Here is a 23,655-nt window from a genome sequence, read left to right on the forward strand (position 1 = left end):
TGGTCGCACCCAGTTCCGAAGCAGTGTCTCCTTGAGGACATTGTGCAGCGGTACCGTGGAGGACTCTCTAGGTGGTGATGGATAGTCGAGGACCTCGAGCATCTCGGCCCTCGGCTCTTCCAGAGACCACGGGAAAGGGAATGCTGATAGACATATCCCGCACAAAGGAGGCAAAGGAGAGACTCTCAGGAGGCGAGAGCTTCCTCTCTGGTGAAGGCGTGGGGTCCGAGGGAAGGCCCGTAGACTCCTCTGAGGAGAAATATCTAGGGTCCTCCTCTTCCCCCCACGAGTCCTCATCCTCGGTATCGGACATAAGCTCATGTAGCTGAGTCCTGAACCGGGCCCGGCTCGACGTCGAGGCACCAAGGTCTCGGTGTCGTCGAGCGGTGGGCTCCCGCGTCGGCGGGGACGGAGCTCCCTCCATCGACGTCGACGGGGACTCCACCTGCATGGCGGTCGAGACCGGCACCGCAAGCGGCGGCGGTGTCGACTGCCCCGGCGCCGGGCTAGAGCTCGCCGGCGCCACAGTCATCGGCGCCGAGGGCGCAAGCACCCCCGGCGCCGGCACAGCCTGGCGCATCAGCCCTTCCAGGATCCCCGGAAGGATGGCTCTGAGGCACTCGTCCAGGCCCGCTGCCGGGAAAGGCGGTGGGGCCGGTAGGGGTGTCGGTGCCAGAATCTGATGGGAGCCAGGAGACGACACCGAGGTGCCGGGACCCTGTTGCGTCGGCACCTCTATCACCGACGGGGATCTCTCCTCTCGATGGAGACGCTTCGGCGTCGACTCCTCTCCGATATGCATCGAGGGCGACCGGTGACGGCGCTTCTTATCCTTCTTCCGATGCCCGTCACCGGTGCCGGGAGGCATGGAGGAGGAGGATGACGATCCCCCTCGGTCTCGAGGGGCCGGGTCAGACAGGGTTCGGTCCCGTGGGCCATGGGCTGAGGGAGTGACCGGGGCCGACTGCCCACGCGGTCTCTCACCTCTACCCTCACCGGCGGACCGGCGGGCCGACGGGACCTGTTCTCCTGGGGTCGATGCCATCGGTGCCGATGTCTCGGGCATCGATACCGGTACCGAAGGGCCGGGCGTCGATACCGATGCCGTCGAGGTCGACGTCGAGGGGCCGGCGCAAGTTCCAAAAATACGGTCCCGTTGAACTTGCCTCGCAACCTGAGTCCGTTTCCGGAGACCAAGACACAGGGGACATGACTTGAAATTGTGCTCCGGCCCGAGGCACTGGAGGCACCAAGCGTGGGTGTCGGTCTGCGAGATGGGCCGGCCGCACCGACCACACTTCTTAAATCCACTCAGGACCTTCGAGGACATCGACGGAAAAATCGCGTCGGCGAAATTAAAGTCGTCGATGGTGGCGGAAATCACACCTCGAAAAAGAAAACGACCGTGCGGCCACTAGGCCGCAATGCAACGTCCCCGCTGGAAGCGAGGGAAAATGGGAGCGCGTGCTCCTTTTTTTTTTTTTTTTTGAAAAGAAAAGTGGAGCGCGCGGCAACTAAATAAAAGAAGAAAAGAAATAAAGAAGAAGTTCGCGTAAACGCGACGGTTTTCCGGGGCTGAAAAAGAGAGAGCGGCACAGGCACAACTCTCTCCAGGCGCGGAAAAAAAGGAACTGGCGGGAGCGGTCGCGCACGGGCGGGAAGACGGCCGCGCATGCGCGGTGGGCGTGCCCTGCGTGCCGACCGTCCCGCGAAGCTTTTTTCCGGTTGGTGGGGGCTGCCGCGGACGTCACCCAGTCGTGAGAACAAGCAGCCTGCTTGTCCTCGGAGAACTAATTAGTTTCATCCAAATTAGTTGGTAGAAGCCACTGTGGTGGCCACTGAGGTGGCTTCTAGCAACACCCCACAATATGACTTATGCTATCTAAAAGAAAGTATAGTGGATCACTAGGGTACAAAAGCACAAACATACATGATGAATAGCACATGTGTTCTTTAAGGCCTGTTCTACTTTGTAACAGAGTGAAGATCTGTTCTATTTTGTCCTACCCACATTTTTGAAACAAGGAATTTGGTACTTAACTTTACTCTGTTCCCCTCCCTCCACAATTCTCATCAAGAGTTGGGGCGCAGAGGAAGACACATTCCAATACATAGATGTCATTGTTCTTTTACATTTTAGTGACCTACCGATACATCATCCACATCGACTTTCAAGAATGCTACTCTTGCGTTGTGCCTTTGAGACAGCGCCTATAAAAACAAAAATAAACAAGATATTTAACAGAAAAATAGATTTGTTCTGAAGCTTATGAAAACTCAACATTAGCAGATCTAAAACTTCTCAAATGCCTTTGCTTTAGGAAGGAATACAATACTGAAAACAATATATGTCGCTGCTAGTTATATCACAATTGGATTACAATTTAGTTTACTTGGTGTTAGATAAAACGTTAAGCACAAGGCTAAATAAGTGCAGAACACTGCAGCAAGAGTACATTAAAACAGCTAGTAAATGGGATCAGGCAACTCCAATACTATACAAGTTACACTGGTTACCAGTAGGTTTAAGCTTCTTGTGACAATACATAAGATTATCTGGGAAGAAGCACCTCAGTATCTTACCAGTCAATATTCTTCCAGCAGTGGTGCTCAATATTCTGCCAGCCAAATTAGACCCAGATATTCAATGTTGAGTCACGTCCAGGCACCAGCACTGAATATCTGAGTGAGCGGCAAAACAAACTTACTTAGCTGTAGCAGGTGTTCTTTGAGGATATCAGGATAAATATTCTTACACTTGAGTGGCATCATCCAATGAAGCCAATGTAGGAACGCTCACTAGCTTGTATACTACAGTTTTTTTTAGATCATAGCACTGTGTATGTGTGCATCTCCTTGACTGCTGCTGTCACACAGATCCTAGGCAGTCTAGTCTCCAGCATATATGATGGGAAATGCAGTAAAAAAAAAAAAAAAAAAGCTATGTGGAAGTTAGGTAATCGCCTAATACCAAGTTACCTGTTTTTCACTTGTATATATACACATGTGCACTGGTATTGTAGTACCATGTTACTAGTGCAATAGTCTAGTTAAGTAGTTGCCCAGGCATATATTCCTGTGTATTATTTTTAGATAACATTAGTGTAATAGTATGAAGTTAATTTCCTTTTTAAATTGCATAACTTTTGTTAAAACCTGAACAGCATTCTGAGTCAGATCAGAGTAAAACCCAAATTTCTCTCATTCCTTTCCAACTAATAAAGGAAGGAGAAGCCCCAGTGCCTAAAGTGCTACGCGCCAAAAAGCTGGTTTTCACTCTTTTCTCTAGCCCTCACACTCCTTTCCTTCTGATAAGGAGGGAGATATACCCTTGCCTGAAGTGCAATGGTGCTTGAAAGTAGGTTTTCACCCTTCCCCTCCAGGGGAATGGTTTTCCCTATGCCTAAGATGATACCAGCCTGAAAGCAGTGTTTTCTCTCCTTTCCCTATATAGGAACGGATTTCCCTATTGGCTGACAGAACGGAAGGTATATCCTTCAGTGCTTTTGTCATTTTTGGATCTCTGCTCTTTTTTCTGGATTTCTGCCTTTCTACATTATTGCTAAATATATTGATAAATATAATCTTTTCCCATGGCTTTCTGCTTTATTGCCCTTTATAGTGCTCTGCAGCTAAGCAAAGCTCTGAGGACAGTCAGGAAGGATTTTGGAGTTTCCTGATCATGTATGCTGTACCCCCGATTCCTGGCAACTGAGCTTGTATTTAACCTGTATGCCGAGATACATAATCTCCAGCATGCTAAAAAAGCTAGGTGGTATTATTTACCTATGCTACGTATGAGTGTTGTCTGCACACATCTTTTGGAAACCAACAGAACTATAAAATAGCTGTGACTAGTAGTACAGACTGCAAGCAAACAGTGAAAGCTTACAGCAGGTTGCCTAATGACTCAGACAGGCAGGCAGGATATGCTGTGGGCTAGTGGCAAACAGCTTGTAGTAAAGGCTGTTTAGTAACTTGGCCGACCACATGGGCTGTGAGTTAGTTGTGCGCAGAGCTCACAGTGTAGGAGGCTGCCTGGCGGCTCACATCTGTACAGAATTCAACTCCAAGGGGAGGAGGGCAGGTATGTTAGCATATTCTTCCTGCTGTCCTCAGAGTACACGTTGCTTTCCTTGAGGACAAGCAGGATAAGATAGTCTTCCACTTGGAAATCCCTAACCACCAGGCATAGGAGCCAACTTTTCAAAATTATTGGGGGTGCTAGGTCCAATGGAAATAACCCTTCCCTGGACACATCCAAGGAATTTTCTTAATATTGGGGGTGCTCAAGCACCCACAGCACCCACAGAGTCGGCTCCAATGCCACCAGGCTTCCTTTAACAACAAATAAGGTACAATAGCATGGCCTGCAATGGGCAGGCCAACAATTCTAGAACTCAATTAAGCTCTTACTTGTCTTAGCCTGGAACTGAAAGAAATGTGGTGGTGCTGGGGGGGGGGGGGGGGGGGGGGATGGGAGTGAGTTTGATTCTAGACACCAAAGAGATTCAGAAGGACTGTGACCAAACTGACTTACGTTGGGAGTCCTGTTCAAAAAAAGTAGTGAGATGTGAATCTGTGGACTTTAGACCATATCACAGCTCTGCAAATTTCCTCTATGGAGGCTGATCTCAAGTGGGCTATTGATGCAGCTATAGCTCTTACATCATGAGATGTGACATGACCTCCACAGACAGCCCAGCCTGGGCATAAGGCACTGCAGTCTGCTAACCAATTAGAAAGTACAGAGAGAGGGGCACGTGCGTGAGCTCTGTGGAAAATGGGACGCCTGAACCGTCAGTGCCTGCCTTTAATGTAAGATTCCTGTGTTAACGGGATTCTGAGATTACTTTTCAAGTTTAAATATCAGCTCTTTCTTGAGTAAGCAATTCCCAATGCCGAGAGCTTAACTTCTTCATCATGGCGTCTGACTAGAAAGGTCGTGACACTGAGTGCTCCGATCCTGTGACCTGAAATCAAGGTTTTAAAACCTCTAATCTAATCTAAGATCTAAATCTTGATACCTACAACCAAATTAGGAGAGAGAAGAAAAGAAATCAGGTAGCACCATAATTGACCTACCATTGGGATCGTCCAGCCGATCGAGCTATCATAGCACCCATACCTACCTACAACAGGGTTCGTGCCTTCGTAGTGGAGCTGTTCTATCTGTTTTGACGACGGACCTGAGTGAATTCGGATGTAGCCGAAGGCGACCCTGGTTGCTAGCAGAGAAGACCCTGCTTGCCTGCGCTCCCTGACTCGGTTCCAGCTGCTCACGATCGGGGTGGGACTGCCCTTGGTCGGTGCGATTGTCTGTCGACCCTGCTCGCCTGCGGAGAAGCCCCTGCTGCCTGTGCTCCCTGACTTGGTCAGCCAAGAATTGGTCTCCGACCTCACAAGGGTACGGTGGATAACGGGATATCAGTTAGCTGCTGTCCAACCGACAACCACTCGAGCCCTGATCCTTACACCATCTAATTGCTAAACAGGCTACTGCCGCAGATGACAACTGCTGACACTGCTCCCTCCAAAGCCAGAGCCTTAGCATCGCTTGAAGGTCGGGCCGCCGTCAAGAATGGTCCTATCTCCGAAAGGAGCACCTCTTTCTCACACAAGCCGTGCAGAGCCTGCTTGGACTGAGTTCGCTCCATCCATTGAATAACCTCAAGGACCTTCCGTCCTAATTGCCTTTTAAACGTCGAAGCCCATCAGGGCTTGACAACTGCCGGCGGTGAATTGTGGTGAAGCCAACCGTCGCCATTAACCACATGGGACAGCAGACTCGTTATCCGAGCAATGTTTCCACCATCATTAGCCGTTACTCACTAGCCAGACGGAATTAATGTGTCTAGAGTCCAAATTTAGGAATTACTGTCATAAATGTTATTTTACAATTTTTTGTTATTGGTCCCTCAGTTATAGGGAAAATTTTGCTGAGAATAAGACATATTGATTGCCCATTAGATCTGCCACTAGCACTGACTTGTTAGAAGTGTTAATATACCTTAAGATCTATGTCTCATATTTCTAGAGTCTAAATTTAAATGCTGATGATTGAACATATTTAAAATTGTTATTACTCTAATTCAGACAAATGTGTCTGCTTGACACTATTTATAGACAGTACTATTAAGCAATCTACTGCGTTTTCCTAAAACTGTTGTAAATTATCACCACTGATTGTGAATATTTCTATCGCTAATGCTTAGAAGTCTTATTACAAATGCTCTCCTATGCCCACATGTAGCTACTGTTACTACTCATTGCAATTTTATCTCTCTAGTTTACTGCTCACTTCCACAGCAAACTGTAGTTCCTTTTCATTGATCCTTGACTCTCCTATGCCCTTTTCTCAGGCCAACTACTAATCCTTATAATCCTTACATTCCTATCTAATCTTCCTAATACAACCAACATCTATTCACCAAAATGATTATTCTAAAAATACTTATCATAATCCACTCACTTGCTCTCATCCATGCAATCTTCAAAGCCCTCCCATCAGAAATTAATTTTATACCAGTTCTTCAGTATCACAAAAGACCAACTAAGCAAATAACATCCTCACGATCTGTCCATATTACTACTACTACTATTTAGCATTTCTATAGCGCTACAAGGCATACGCAGTGCTGCACAAACATAGAAGAAAGACAGTCCCTGCTCAAAGAGCTTACAATCTAATAGACAAAAAATAAAGTAAGCAGATCAAATCAATTAATGTGTACAGGAAGGAGAGGAGGGTAGGTGGAGGTAAGTGGTTACGAGTCAAAAGCAATGTTAAAGAGGTGGGCTTTCAGTCTAGATTTAAAGGTGGCCAAGGATGGGGCAAGACGTATGGGCTCAGGAAGTTTATTCCAAGCTTAGGGTGCAGCGAGACAGAAGGCGCGAAGTCTGGAGTTGGCAGTAGTGGAGAAGGGAACAGATAAGAAGGATTTATCCATGGAGCGGAGTGCACGGGAAGGGGTGTAGGGAAGGACGAGTGTGGAGAGATACTGGGGAGCAGCAGAGTGAGTACATTTATAGGTTCACAGAAATCCATCATCAACCAACCAATCATCTCTAAAAACAGTAGCAGTCTCATCCAAAGCAGAAGACAATTCAACGAACATTGTAACACCAAAAATGACAAACAACTTTAACCAAATCCACTACTTCAAGACAAATTATAAATATTTACCCGTCATCTCATGCCACTGAACCTTACTTACCTGTCCGTATGGGATATATCAATGCCAGATCAGCAGTTAACAAAACTGAAATTATTACAGACTGGATTGAGTCAGATAATCTTGACCTACTATTTATCACAGAAACTTGGATCCATGACTTTAAGGACCCCATCATAATTGACCTTTGCCCCCCTGGCTACAAAACTTTACATTGGCCTAGAAAAGAGAAAACTGGGGGAGGAATAGCATTAATCTACAGATCCAACTTCTCAACCGAACCCATCTCAGAGATCATTGCACCACAACTTGAAATTGCCTCTATAAAACTCTACGGCCCCACACTTTGTGCCCATCTTATTTGCATCCTATTTTACTGACCCCCCTGTAACTGGACCAATAACCAATCTATCTTCATGGACTTCTTATCTAACTCGTGCGTTAATGACTCTAATGTAATTCTACTTGGTGACCTAAACATTCATCTAGAAAACCACAAGTCCACCCACACCCAAGAATGCATGGATCTTCTCCACCTATGTGACTTCACCCTACCTCCTTTGCAACCCACTCACATTAAGGGTCACTCACTTGATGTCATTTCTTATAAATTCTCCACTGACAAAAACTTCCTTATATCTGCTATCAACTGGTCTCCTACACCATGGTCTGATCATTACATAGTAACATAGTAAATGACGGCAGATAAAGACCTGCATAAAGCATCCTTAACCTTACAATGGCGCAAAAAAGGCACGATCATATCACACGACCCCATAACGACCCTCACCAGAGGACGGACTGATATCGACAATTTCTGGAAACATATATACGCCAATAACTGGTCTACACAACTGAACTCAGATCACTTCCTTACAAATAGGAATAATAGATGTACTATGATCCTGGATGAAATTGCACCTCTACACGCCAAGACTCTGCATAAACGTAACCCTTCACCGTGGTTTAATGACTTCTTGAAAAACCCAAAATCACAAACCAGGAAACTAGAAAAAACTTGGAGAAAATAAAAAAAGTCTTACCTTTAATGCTTGGAAACTATCACAAAGGAACTACAAATATACTACTAAAAGTGCCAAAAGAGACTATTATGCGCAAAACTATGTGTGATTGGATGATAGGGGTAAAATGAAAACTCAGTACAGAAGGATTAGGGGCTCCTTATTACAACAGACAACATATTGTACAAGTTTATGTACGGGTTTACTTAGTTCTTGCAGCTGTGTATACTTGTTTGATGAATGAGCTGTTGTATTACATATCTTTCTCTGTTATGTACAACAATTTTGTATTGAGAACAAAACAAAGAAAAAAAATATATCACAGCGAATGGTTCCAATATAAAAAAAACAATTTCAACTTATAAAAAATTTGCTAAACACAGATCTAGTGACTACATCACCTTCTAACTGTCCTTCTGCTGACCAGCTTGCCAAATTCTTCAATGATAAAATCATTAATCTTCACAAATCAATTCCCCAGGACAATTGTACTACTGACTCTTTCCTTGACGAACTGGATCCCGGATTAGATGAAATCCCAGTAGACCGATCATGGACTAATTTTACCCTCCTTACCATTGAAGAAGTCACCAAAACTATATCTAAAATCTTCAGATCTCATTGCCATCTTGACCCCTGTCCCAATTACCTATGGACAAGCACCCTAACTTGTTTTATCTCAGACCTTACCACCCACATAAACTTCCTTCTTCAATGAGGTTCCTTCCCCACCAAACATGGAAACATATTACTTGCACCTATACCAAAAAATTCAAAGAAACCTGCAAACCATGTCACCAACTATCGTCCAGTTGCCTCCATCCTTTTTTTTTAATTTTTATTTATTCATTTTACTAATTAACAAGCTTTTACAATTGAAAGGAAATACAGATCGAAAAATGTTATATTAAGAAAACAATAAGTAGAAAAGAATTTTTCTTCTTTAGACCCCAAAAATAATGGCAGGAGCATGTGAGGAAATAGAAGACATTATATAGCATTATTAAGACGCAAAGAAATAAGCTTAACACAACTATCCGATCTTTATATTCAAATTATATCATCAAAAATGGGGGTTGACGATTATCCAATTGTTTTCATATCTATGAACGCTTTAAGTTGTTCCGGATGATAAAAAATATATTTTAGCCCCGTATATTTAATAACATATTTGCTTGGGTAGTTCAAATAAAAAGAAGCTCCCAGCTTAACCACTTCTGTTCTCATAGAGAGAAAAAGTGTTCTCCTTTCTTGTGTATGTTTGGTTATATCCGGGTACATCCAGACCTTTTCCCCTCGAAACGGCACTTGCATCTTCTTAAAATACATACGTTTTACCGCTTCCAAATCTTGTTGAAATATAAAGGTCACTATTAAAGTCGTTCTTTCTGATTCTGCATTTAAAGTAGTTTCTAATATCTCTGATATGTTCAGTCCTTCATCTCTATTTACTGATGGTAATGCTTGAAAGGAATCTCCCTCTGATTTTTTTCTTGTTTGTATGTAGAATATTTTATCCAGCGGAGGAATAGTCTCTGGGGTAAAGTTTAGTACCTCTAAAAGATATGTCTTAAAGGCATCTTGTGGGTTAATCCCCAATTCCATAGGAAAATTCAAAAATCGTAAATTTAGCCTCCTGTTGTAATTTTCTATCTGTTCAAGTCTACGATGAATTGTAGAATTATCTTTAACAACCGAGACTGATATCCCTTGTAGCTGGGAGATTTCTTGTTTAACAACAGTTAACTGCTCTGTGGTTTCTTGTTTATATGTAGTAAAAGAGAGTTTTAAGTTTTCAACAGTACTTAATAAAGCAGTAATGTCATTAGCAGCTTTGGTAGTCGTCAACTCAATTCCACTCTCTGGAGAGCTTCCCAAATGCTCTCCAGAGTCACCGCTGCTGATATGTTTTTCAAAGCGCCATGCTCTGCCTGGGTTTTTCCACCCAGGCCTCCTGTAAGGCTCGTCTCTCCTGTTCCTCGATCGACGACCATACCCGATTCCACTTCCGGGTTGGGCAGGTCTCGCCTGGAAGGACGTTCATCAGGGAGCAGCGGAGGAGGATGATCCGGAGGGGAGAGTGATACTTCACGCCCCAAATTGGTAAGGGTGTCTTCCCCCAAAGCGATAGCAGGGCCCCTCTCGGAATGTAAGACCGGTGGTCTCGTAGTGTAGCGCTCGATAGTTTGTTGCTGCGGGGAAGACATGTTGGCAGCCGAGGAAGCCACTCTAACAATCCCCTTGCGTTTTGTATGGGGCATATCGAAATTAATGGAAAACAGAGTGACCTCACAACTTAATGAATATATTCAGAAATTCTTCATACTACATGAGTTGCAGTCGGGCTTTCGTTCTGCCCATAGCACAGAAACGGTTCTTCTCACCTTAATATCCAAATTTAAACAAGAAATAGCATTAGGAAATAACATCCTCCTTCTACAATTTGACTTATCAAGTGCATTTGACATGGTAGACCATACTATCCTAACTAAACTTTTGGACAAGCTTGGGATAGGCGGCAATATTATCAAATGGATAAAAAGCTTTATCACTACTAGATCCTATCAAGTTAAAGGGATTACAAATATATCATATCCTCATGGTCATCTGATTGCGGGGTACCTCAGGGATCGCCCCTCTCCCAGATTCTTTTTAACCTCATGATGATTCCACTGGCCAGATCACTGACCAAACATGGCCTTATCCCCTTCATCTACGCGGATGACATCACCATATTTATCCCCTTCAAATCCAGCTTAACTGAAATCTCCGACAAAATTATTACTGGTATGGCTACCCTAACCTCTTGGGCCAATGCCTTCAAGATGAAATTAAACGAAGAGAAAACTCAGTGCCTAATTCTCTCATCTCAATACTCTCCACCCCTCCCGACTACTCTTAGCATCCTGGACGTCAAACTCTCCATATCTGACAACCTAAAAATCCTTGGAGTAACGATTGACAACCATTTATCATTCGAAAATCATGGCAAATCCATCACGAAGAAAATGTTTAACATGATGTGGATGCTAAAACGAGTGAAATCATATCTTCCCCTGGATACCTTCCGGAACCTTGTACAGTCCACGGTACTGACCCACGTGGACTATTGCAACAGTGTCTTCACTGGATGTAAGGCCCAAATCCTGAAGAAACTTCAGACTTCTCAGAACACTGCGGCCAGACTTATCTTTGGCAAATCCAAATTTGATAGCGCAACACCTCTTCGAGAGAAGCTTCACTGGCTTCCCATCAGGGAAAGAATAACCTTCAAAGTAGATACTCTGATTCATAGGATCATACATGGAGAATCCCCTAGTTACATGAATAACCTTATTGACCTCCCTATCAGTATCTTCACGTACTTACCTTAACTTACACCTTCCCAATTGCAAAGGAATCAAATACAGAACCATCTATGCATCCAGCTTTTCCTTTCTGGGCAGCCAGCTTTGGAACGCATTACCAAGATCCATCAGAGCAATTAATGACTAATTTACCTTTTAGGAAAATGTTGAAAACCCATCTCTTCAAGCAAGCTTACCCAAACTACCCGACCTAAGCCATACACATTACTCTTGTTCTGACGATGTCTATATCTTAACCATGTCACCCTAACTACTCCATACTCTCCTAGTCTTCCCTTCCCCATCCTTCCTATGCCTTACTCATCCCTATCTCTTTATCTTATCTTCATTACTCCTTCCCATGTTAACTCACACATTCTCAAAGTCTTCTATTACTATGTTACATTACAGTTGTAATATTCTCCTGACTCTAACAATTGTAATTCTGTTTATTATGTAAGCCGCATTGTACCTGCTTTTGTGGGAAAGTGCAGGGTATAAATGTAATAAATAAATATGGCTGGCTGCACGGAATGCTAAACCTGATTCAAACTCGCTCTCCCAACCAGCCTCTAACATAAACAAATGCCACATTCACCGGTACAATCAGTTGACTGACATTTCTTTACAGTCTATTATGTGTGAAATACTCTCAATTAAGGGTCTGTTACAGGATAACTTCAACTAATGAGCTATGAGAGGAATTTACAGAGCTTAAGACTAACTTCTCAGAGACAAAAAGATGTGTGGAGACTATCGACATCAAATGCAGTTCTAACTCAACAGCCATAACGGCTTTTCAGCGAAGAATCAGAGAAACTGATTTACTTAGACAAGACCTTGAAGATCTTAACAACAAATCTCGAAGCAATAATGTTCGCATTCTGGGTATTCGTGAAGGGGCTGAAGGCATCAATATTATTGCCTTTCTGGTAAAACTATTACCTTCACTACTTGATCTGAGACTTGAGACTCCCTTAGAAATTGAACGTGCTCATCGTGTTCCATCGGTAAAATCAGCTGATCAAAAGTACCCGCGGCCGATAGTCCTCAGTCTCCTTCGGTATCAGCATGCTCTTGATATTTTGCAGTCTGCTAAATTAAAATCACCTGTAAGGTATGAAGATAAGAAACTCATGTTTTTCCCTGATTTAAATAAAATGACAGTTCAAAAAAGGAAGAAGTTTCTGTCATACAGAGATCAGCTTAAGAAGATTGGTGCTCAATATGGGCTCTTTTATCCTGCAAGGTTTAGAGTCACTGTCCATAATTCTACCAGATCCTTCACTGATCCAATGGCTTTTCTTGTTCATGTATCTATCATCGATCTGGTATTATAGTTGCATTATTTATTTGTTGCATTTGTACCCCACATTTTCCCACCTATTTACAGGCTCAATGTGGCGTTTGCCCAGTCGGTGAATAACAAATACAAAGTTGTATAGTGATCGTATCAGGTACAAGTGGAGGGTCGGAATGGATGAAGGCAGTTATCTTTTACTGTTTCATTTTAAAAGTGGCATTTCTTACAGCACAGTCTGTTAATTGTTAGCTATTTCTGATATATTATATACTATATTACACTACTTTTCTATAATTATGGATATTTACTCTTCATTAGTATCTTGTATTGTTATTCAGATCATTTTGTTGTTTAGTCATCTTATGCCTATTTTCACATTATTACAATTCTTTTTTTTTCGTTTCATATTCTAACGGCAAATTTCAGGTGTCCTTCTCCCTAGACCTCTACTACCCACACTCTTGGATTGTTTTTCCAGGTAGATATATGTTTTTCTTTATTTACCAAATGTATTGCCATATTTTTCAGTTTTCTATTAAGGTATTTATGATGCTGTTTTTATATATGCATTTTCAACGCTGTTCTTCTGTAGCCCTGTGCATTTTTATGACCTTTCTTATGAGTACTGTTAGTCGCTTTCTCATATACATTCATGCACATTTTGTCATTGAATGTTAATGGGTTGAATAACCCACTTAAAAGAATAAAAGCTGTTTTTGTATCTTACATCTGTTAACCCCGATATTGCTTTGATTCAGGAAACCCATTTGCTAGCTAAACATAATAATAGTCAAAGATCAGTATACATTGGCAGCATATTCCCCAGCATTAAATAAACGTAATGGTGTTGCAATTTTGCTTAGGAAATCTCTTTCAGCCACTATCATAAAACAAGCTGCTGATGTTATTGCAAGGTGGGTAATTTTGGAATTGTAAATTTGTAATATCTCCTATAAATTTAATATTTATGGCCCAAGTTCCGACTCTTGTGAATTTTTTCAGAATATATCTGAGACCCTCTTACAATTTCAAGCTACAAATATTATTTTGGGAGGTGACTAATCAAGTACAAGATTTAGTGCTGGATAGCCAATCAAATTGCCCCTTGAGAAAGTCAAAGTCTCAAATAGCTATTGATAACCTTAAAAAAGTATTTGGCCTTTGCGACCCATGGAGAATAAGGAATCCCTCTCTTACAGAACATACTTTTTATTCCTCAGCTCATGCAAGTTTTTCTAAAATTGATTAAAAATCTCCTCTTCCTTTATTTCCCAAAATTATTATTTATTAATACTAAGATACATGGCTCAGTCATTTCAGATCACTCTGCCACCTCTCTTTATTTTACCCCTGCTCATACCAACTTTTATAGACCTCCCCTCTCATCCATGTCCAGCAAATTCTCCTCTCTCCCCTGCCCTCCCCTCCCTCTATCCATGTCCAACGAGTCTCATCTCTCCCCTGCCCTCTCTTCCATGTCCAACGATTTCTCCTCTTTCCCCTCCATGTCCAGTAACTCGCTCCAAACACCACCTGCCCCTTTTTCAGCCCCCCCTCCTCCAAGTTCTAGTCCCAACCCCAGCCCGACCTCTTCTCCCAAAACAGTCCTCTGTCCTCGCCCTCCTGCCGCCCAGAATTTAAAACTCCCTTACTTCGGTCGGTCCCGGCAGCAGTGAAAGGCGAGCAGGCTCAGCTTCAGCCTTCCCTTCTCTCTCAGCTCTAGTCCCGCCCTCGCGGAAACAGGAAATGAGAGCAGGACCAGAGCTGAGAGAGAAGGGAAGGCTTCAGCCGAGCCTGTTTGCCTTTCACTGCTTCCGGGACCAAGTGAGGTAAGATGAGTTTTAAATTCTGGGCAGCAGGAAGGCGAGGACGGAGGACTGTGGAGAGAGTAGAGGGCGGGCAGGTCGGGTTGGCTGGGGTTGGAACCAGAATCGGAACTTCCGACAGCGGGTTAAAATATTGGGGGTGCTCGAGCAGCCACGGAGTCGGCGCCTACGACTGTATTCATACTTTCTTGGCTTCTTAAAGCGTAATATTCTCAAAGTGGACACATGCTATAATATCCAAGGAGTATAACTTTGTCACCTCAGCACACACAAGAAGTCTCTGTTCTTTCCTGAAATTTACTTTATTGAATAAATGTATCTAATTTACTCACAGTTTGTAGATTCTTGAAGCTCGTTGCCTAAGGCAAGAGACTTCATAGTTCTCAATACCGCAATAGTGGGTGGAAGTGGAGTTTTGAAGAGAAAAGGCTTTATGGCAGAAGTGGGAAAATTGGCAGGTAGATGAAGGTAGTTTCGGGGTGAGAAACTGAGTTGTGCAATATTGGGGAGCAGAGAAGCACATGGTTCTAAAGCAAGATGGAAGTGTCTGAGCTCGCAGAACGGAGGGTGGGACAGACTGACTGCTTGAGCAACCGGGCAGTGCCCGAGTCCCAGAGCAGCAGAGGGCCCAGTGTCTCCCCCTAAAGGATTCACATCCATGTCTGCCTCCTCTCCACTCAGCAAGTTTCCCTGTCTTCCACTCACTTCCCCTCATTCCACGATCCAGCATATCCTGCTAAATGGTGACATCCACGAGGTCCCCAGCAGTGGCAGCAATTCAGAAATGCTGCCAGTGGCCTTCTTAGAGCCTTACATAAACCGTCCGCACATAAGCAGGAAGCTGGCATCAGATGGGCAGTTCGCATCAAAAGAAAGGCTCCAAGCGGGCCACTGGCAGCAACTCTGAACTGCTGTCGGCACCTCATGGAAGACACCGTTTAAGGCAATTTGGGGGGGGGGGGGGGGGGAGGTGTAGAGGGACAGAAACATGATGGACCCAAGGATGGAGAGGCGGTAGGAAAATATGTTGGACCACAGAGGCAGGCCGTGAGGGAGGGAAGAGAGGTTGGACCACAGAGGTAGGACGAGAGGGAGAGAAATGGTTTAGGGAGATGATGGGGGTAGAGGGAAGAAACATGCAAATATCAGGCTGGTTGAATGATAGGATTAGTGCTACTGTTGTATGACATGTTTGTACACGTATGTTAGGCTTTTTTCAGGTTTTATATTATTTCACAATGTGCTTGGTGGTGGAGGGATTTATTTTTGCTATTACTCAGACGACATGAGAATTAGAATATTTTTTTGCATGGCACCTTCCATGGAGAAATGCTTTACATATGATTGGTGCCTGTTGTTGGGGGAGAGGGGGGGACAGATTTTTGTGGATGCAATTATGTTTACATTTAACCCATAAGAACTGCTATATACTGTGTCGGACCAAAGGTCTGTGAGGGCATGTATGCAGAGTGTCACATATGTGAGCGTCGTTTGCTTGGTGTGTCCCAACTGAAAAAAAGTTTGAGAATCATTACACTAGAGCCTTGGCAGCACTTAGTGTACCTAAACTCACCTCGAGCTACTATTGAGTCAGACCTAAGTACATAAGTATTGCCATACTGGGGAAGACCAAAGGTCCATCAAGCCCAGCATCCTGTTTTCAACAGTGGTAATATCCCAAAAAAGTACAAAACATTTATACTGCTTATCCCAGAAATAGTGGATTTTCCCCAAGTTCATTAATAATGGTCTATGGACTTTTCCTTTAGGAAGCAGTCCAAACCTTTCTTAAACTCCGCTAAGTTAACCGCCTTTACCACATTCTCCGGCAACGAATTCCAGAGTTTAATTACACATTGAGTGAAGAAACATTTTGTCTGATTCATTTTAAATTTACTACATTGTAGCTTCAGCGCATGCCCCCTAGTCCTAGTAATTTTGTAAAGCGTAAACAGAACCTTCACATCTACCCGTTCAACTCCACTCATTATTTTATAGACCTCTATCATACCTCCCCTCAGCCGCCTTTGCTCCAAGTTGAAGAGCCCTAGCCGCTTTAACCTTTCCTCATAAGGAAATCATCCCATCCCCTTTATCATTTTCATCGCCCTTCTCTGCACCTTTTCTAATTCCAAAATAACTGTTTAGAGATGTGGCGACCAGAACTGAACACAATATTAGAGGTGCGGTCGCACCATGGAGCGATACAAAGGCATTATAACATCCTCATTTTTGTTTTCCTTTCCTAATAATACCTCACATTCTATTTGCTTTCTTAGCCGCAGCAGCACACTGAGCAGAAGGTTTCAACGTATCATTAACGATGACACCTAGATCCCTTTCTTGGTCTGTGACTCCTAATGTGGAACCTTGCATGACGTAGCTATAATTTGGGTTCCTCTTTCCCACATGCATCACTTTGCACTTGCTCACATTAATCGTCATCTGCCATTTAGACGCCCAGTCTTCCAGTCTCGTAAGGTACTCAGGTAATTTTTCACAATCCTCCCGCGATTTAATGACCTTGAATAACTTTGTGTCATCAGCAAATTTAATTACCTCGCTAGTTACTCCCATCTCTAGGTCATTTATAAATATGTTAAAAAGCAGCGGACCCAGCACAGACCCCTGGGGAACCCCACTAACTACCCTTCTCCATTCAGAATACTGACCATTTAACCCTACTCTCTGTTTTCTATCTGTTAACCAATTTTTAATCCACAATAGAACCCTACCTCCTATCCTATGACTCTCCAATTTCCTCTGAAGTCTTTCATGAGGTACTTTGTCAAATGCCTTCTGGAAATCCAGATACACAATATCAACCGGCTCACCTTTATACACACGTTTGTTCACCCCTTCAAAGAAATGTAGTAGATTGATGAGGCAAGATTTCCCTTCACTAAATCCGTTGACTTTCCTGCTTATTTTCGAAAGAGAAGGGCGGCCATCTTCCGACACAAATCGGGAGATGGCCGGCCTTCTCCTAAACCCAGCCAAATCGGTATAATCGATTTGGCTCACAGGGACAGAGAGACCAAGAACACCACCCACAAGGCCTGAGGGCGAGATAGAGAGACCAACAGGGACAGAGCCCGAGACCAGACTACAGAGGTGATCATAGAGGGCAGTCTTTGATTGGAAAGAGAGATCATACCCTTGCTGACTCTGAGTAAAGACAGTAGAGATCATCAGGAAATAACAGCAGAACTCGAGCTCAGCTGAGAGAAAGGAGGCGGCCTTTGCAGGAAAAGAAAGAACACTATTTAGTAAACTTATACAAACAAGCAGGGATGGCTGCAGTACATGAGAGACTACATTACACTCAATGCATTACTCACATACCATGGCAGGAAATGCCTGTGGCACTAAAAATCCTAAGAAGTGAGAATAACATTAAACACATTGTAGAGCTACACTATAAAGACTAGTATAAGGCTGCTGGGGGCAGAACACATACTGGAAAGCATGATAAGGCTGCTACCTGAACATTCCAAGAAGAAAAACTCAGTGAGGTCTTTCCTGAAGAAATCCAAAATGAGAGCACTCGAGGACACAAAGGGAGAATTGTTTTGACAGCAGATCAAGATCCAAAACCTTACCACATACTAGGGGTGCAAAGTTTCCAGACCTGAAGGAAGGAGACACACGTTTGTTCCAAATATTCTCTGAACCTTAAATAAGAGGTAAGTTGTATGATAGAAAGATCCAGATCTTCCATGAAGAATGGCCCCTGAAGGAGGTGGTCTCTGGTCTGGGAGAAGGCCCAACAGCTGAATTATCATATATACAGTGCACGCTGGATAAGCGCATGCTCTGTTTAACTGCATGCCGTACTTCGGTCCCGTGTTTGGCACCATCAATTTCTATGGGGACAAACTTCGGTTTAGCGCACCACTGATAAGTGCAAGATTCGCTTATATGAATGGTTTAAGACTGCTCCTCAGCATGTAATATGGAAGCCGATTTGCGCATGACAACCAATGAGATTTCAAATTTACCACTCCTTTAATTGCCACAGGCAGAATGTTCTAAGATTGTACACTGGGGTTGTCGCACAACTGTAAGACTAGCACTGGCTGAATGAATAGAAGTTCTTAAAAAATTAGAAAACAAACAAAGTCAAGTATCTATTGCTAAAGAATATGGTGTCAATCCCAGTCAAATTTCATGTATCTTGACACAGAAAGACCAGCTTCTGTGACTGGCAAAACAATACAAATCCACAAAGGAAACGAAAACGGGCGGGAAAAGCTGAGAAGGTAGAAGATGCTTTTCTTCGGTGGTTTTCTCAAGTCAGGAGCAATTTCCTGTCAGTGGTCCACTGCTTATGGAGAAAGCTAATCAGCTAGCTGAAAGTCTTGGACTAACTGAATTCAAAGCCACTGTTGGATGGTTGGAAAGATGGAAGGAGAGGAACATTAAATTCAAGAAACAGAATGGTGGAAAAACAAGACGCTGATGACTTTGGTGCTGAAAATTGGGTTGTTTCAGTTCTTCCTACCATCTTGACTGAGTTTGCACCTCGTGACATTTTCAATGCTGACGAAAATGGTCTCTACTGGCGAGCGATTCCTGATGGAACACTTGCATTCAAAGAAGCCGAAACTACAGGCGGTAAAACATTGAAGGACCGACTGACGATACTCCTTTGCTGCAATATGGATAGGAGTGAGAAGATGGAACCACTCGTCACTGGAAAGAGCAAACAGCCCCGTTGCTTCAAGAATGTTAAGCGACTTCCTGTGTCATATGAGGCTAACACAAATTCATGGATGACTGGGGAAATTTGGAAGCAGTGGCTAAAGAAGTTAGACACTAGAATGCGGGCACAAAAGCGTCAGATTTTGTTGCTTTGTGATAATTGTGCTGCACACAGTGATGATGTCAGGCTGTCTACATCAAGGTGGTCTTCCTGCCACCAAACACTACCACTCTGATCCAACCTATGGATCAGGGTATAATAGCCAATTTCAAATAACATTATCGGGCTCTTGTGCTACGTCGTCTGATGAGCATTATGGATGACCAGACTGGCAAGGATAAACGTGCTGTTGAACTGGCTCGTAATCTATCACTGTTGGATTCCTTACATATGCCGTTAGAAGCGGGCAAGCTTTGTTAGGGATGTGGAGAGGGACGAAACAGATGCAAACGCATCAGATGAACAGGCTGTTGACATCCCAGCCTCTTCAGTAACACAGGCTGGGATGTCAAGAGCCTGTTCATCTGTTGCATCTGTTTCATCCCCCTCCACATCCCTAATAAAGCTTGCCCGCTTGTAGCAGTTCACAATGGTTGCCTGTGTAACATGATTCCAGGCTTCTTTCTGCATATGTAGGGAATCCAACAGTGATAGATTATGAGCCAGTTCAACACAAGAGCCCGATAATGTTGTTTGAAATATGTTTATCAGATGTCAAGCTTCTTTGTGTCACAACGGTTAAGAGCATGCTCCGGTTAACTGCATGTATTTCTTTGGTCCCAGATCCCTGACTTAAGCGGATTGCACTGTACTAAGCCTGAAACAAGGTCTCCTACGTCCGGGATGCAATCAGATTCTTAAATCACCCAGTCTAACATTGGAGGCAGAGAACTCATAAGAGTTCCACTTGAGAATTGTAAAAATGCATCCTGGCTCTCAGAAATCATTCTCTTTCCTCCAACTGAAGAACATAAAAGCTAGATAGTGCTATTTAATGCAATGAAATTCTGTAGGCGGAATTCTCCATCTACTTGTTATGAGAGCAAAGGCTGTGGGAAGCAAGTCCCACTCTCCTGGACTGAGATAGTTGACAAAATCTGAGTATACCATGCTCTAGCTATAAGAACAAAGACATACGCATTGCAATACTAGGACAGACCAAAGGTCCATCAAGCCCAGTATCTTGTTTCGAACAGAGACCAATCCAAGTAAGAAGTACCTGGCAAGATCCCAGAACAGTAAAACAAATTTTATGCTGCTTTTCCTAGATTGGTAGCTTGGAATGTTGTTACTATTTGGGTCTCTGTCAGGTACTCGTGACCTGGATTGGCCACTGTTGGAAGCAAGATACTGGGCAGATAGACCACTGGTCTGAGCCAGTATGGCTATTCTTACGTTTTTATAGGCACTTGCTAGAAATCAAATGCAGTGACTTACATTTGTTTAAACAGGATTCCACACCGCAGTCCTACATAAATTTAAGCACTAACTTTCGGATTCTATATATCCCCCCTACCATTCTGCACCTAAATCTAAGCATATTCCATAAGAATGAACATAACTTAACTGGCTTAACAAGCAAATCAGCACTGATAACAGCACTTAAGCAATGATGAGTACTAATTGGTAATAATTAATTTTATTTATTTATGCATTCCTGTATCCCACTATTATCCAAAAACAAATTTTGGTTCAAAGTGGCTTGCAATTTACATTTTGGTGGAGTTACAATAGTGTTGTGCAATGTGGAGAGGGTATCTATAGTTCGTGTAGTTATTTATAGAGTTTTTGAAGAGACAGATTTGAAGAGGAAAAGGTAGTGGTAGCTTTTGTGTTCAGTTGGAGAGTTTTGGTGATGTTTATTCATATAGCTTTTGAAGAGGTAGATTTGAAAGGAAGGCACCATTATCTTCGTGATTAGCTAAAGAATTTTTTTTTTTAAGAGGTAGGTTTTCATTTCTTTTCTGAATTGGAGGAAATTTGTGATGCTTCTTATGATTTTTTTGGTGTTGAGTTCCACCATTTGGAACCCTGGTAGTTAAATCCTTCTGTGTAGATATAGTTTTGTAGATTGTGATTTTGCAGTTGGGTAGATGTAGGAATAGGTAGTTTCTGTTTACTGGGCTGGCATTTCTTGAGGATAGTTCAATCATGTTAGGCATATATTCGGGTGCCATTCCAAACAGGGAGCTCGCTTTGAAAAAAATTATTCCATTGACTGGTAGCCAATATAGTGTTTCAAGCAGTGGGGGTGCTCTTTCGTGTTTCGATTTCTTGAAAATCAGTCTTGCTGCCGTGTTTTGGACTGTTTGCAACGATTTTAGTGTGTTTTCCTTGCACCCTACATATGATGCATTGCAGTAGTCTAGTTGCTATAGTATCGTTGACTGGACCAATATCCAGAAAGATTGTCTAGGAAAACAAGTCTCTTATTCTTCTCAGTTTCCTTAGTGTTCTGAAGTATTTTGATGTTACTGCTGATATTTGATTATCCAGTGTTAGATGTCTGTTGAGAATGATTCCTAGTATTTTAAGTTGTGTTTTGATGTGGTATGTTTGTTAGTTGATTGTGACTTTTTAGTAGGAAGTGGGGTTGTGTGGGGTGGATAGAACTAGAAATTTGGCTTTGTCTCTTCAGTTTGAGTTTGAACGTTGTTGCCCATTCTTCCATGAGGTCCAATCCTTTTTTTTATTTCGTCCTGTGTTTGTGATATTGTTTTGGAAAGGTATGAAGATGCTGACGTCGCCTGCATATATAAATGGGTTTAAACCCATTAATTCAATTTTATTTCCGAGTGGCACCATCATTACATTAAACAGTATTGGTGATACCGGTGATCCCTGTGGTACCCCACACTCAGATATTCATGAGTCTGGTTGAATATCTTTACAATGTAGGATCTGGTCTTTACGAAGCCCCTGAACCATGTTGCCACTGCACCTCTGATTCCTATGTTGTCGAGCAGTGTCATAAGTGTGGTGTGCTCTACTAGGTCAAACGCACTTGACATGTTGAATTGTAGTAGTAATACGTTTTGTCCTTGACATATTATGCTTCTGAATTTTGTTATCAGGGTGGTTATGACCGTCTCAGTGCTATGCTGTGGTCTGAAACCTGATTGGGATTTGTGAAGAATTGAGAATTTTGTCAAGTATTCCGTTAGCTGTTAAGTTACTAGACCTTACATCGTTTTGGTCAGTAGTGTTATTGAGGCTACTGGTCTACAATTTATATTACTGATCTTGCTGGTAGTGTTTTTGGGGATTGGTGAGAGTACTATGTTGCCTTTGTCTGTTGGAAATTGATCACTTTCAAATATGTGATGCATTTTGTGAGGTACTCGACGAACCAGTCTGGTGGGTTTTTCATCGTGTAGTTGGGACAATTGTCAAGTAGGCAGTATGCAAATGCGTATTTTGTCAAGTATCTTTACTGTGTCTGGCTGGGGTGGTTTGAACGTGGTCCATAGTCTGTATGCTGTGGTGTGGTTAGAATTAGAATTCTATAACAACGCACCTACATTTGGGAATGCCCATGAAACACTCATTTCCCCAACCATAGCCATGCCCCTTTTAAACTGCATACTTTAGAATTTACGAGCATTACTTGCTAAACATATGATGTAATGAATAGCGCCTAAATTCTAAAGCATGCAGTTCAAAAGAGGTGTGGCAATGGGTGGAGAAATGGGCATTTCATGGGTGTTCCCAAATGTAGGCACTTTGTTACAGAATGTGGCCCAGTCCACATAAATCTATGTGCAGGGATTTATGCCATGTTTTCATTGGTGTAGTTTTAGGCGCTGAGATATCAACTAAGCGTATTCTATATATGGCACCTAAATGATTTCTGCGTAGATTTTCCAGGTGTCATATATAGAACCTCCCACTAAGTCTCCATTCAATGGTAGCAGCCTTCTTGCAATAGCCATTACAAAGAGCTCCACTTAAGATTAACAACTTTGTTCCTCAGGAAACAATGGGTATAACTGACATATGGCTATGCTCTCGCTAAGATTGGGTATAGCAGAACAACTCCACAAAATAAATAGATGGCAAAAATTAGGACAAGCTGAAAAGCTTTCAATACAAAACAGTCACACAGTCAAATCATCCAATAGCTTCCAAGATGGGATCTTATATTGTGATATGTTCTTGGACCACGTCTCCAGTCACGTCTCCTGCAAATAGGTGGGAAAATGTGGGACACAAATGTAACAAATAAATAAATAAAATAAATGCTGAAGTCTATAGGAGTTAGCAATGGAGTAGAAAGT

The 23,655-nt window shown here is 42.9% G+C and overlaps 1 protein-coding gene across 1 annotated transcript in view; it reads right to left on the minus strand.

The window, feature by feature from the left end:
- LOC115462357 (leucine-rich repeat extensin-like protein 5) overlaps nucleotides 1-23,655 on the minus strand; it is a 112,350-nt gene that overhangs the window by 19,222 nt on the left and 69,473 nt on the right. Inside the window, exon 6 of the mRNA XM_030192366.1 lies at nucleotides 2,149-2,211. Coding sequence (XP_030048226.1) covers nucleotides 2,149-2,211 — 63 coding nt within the window. The remainder of the gene's footprint in view (nucleotides 1-2,148; nucleotides 2,212-23,655) is intronic.

This window comes from Microcaecilia unicolor, chromosome 2 (genome assembly GCF_901765095.1).
Source record: "Microcaecilia unicolor chromosome 2, aMicUni1.1, whole genome shotgun sequence".
In the NCBI taxonomy this organism is placed as follows: Eukaryota; Metazoa; Chordata; class Amphibia; order Gymnophiona; family Siphonopidae; genus Microcaecilia; species Microcaecilia unicolor.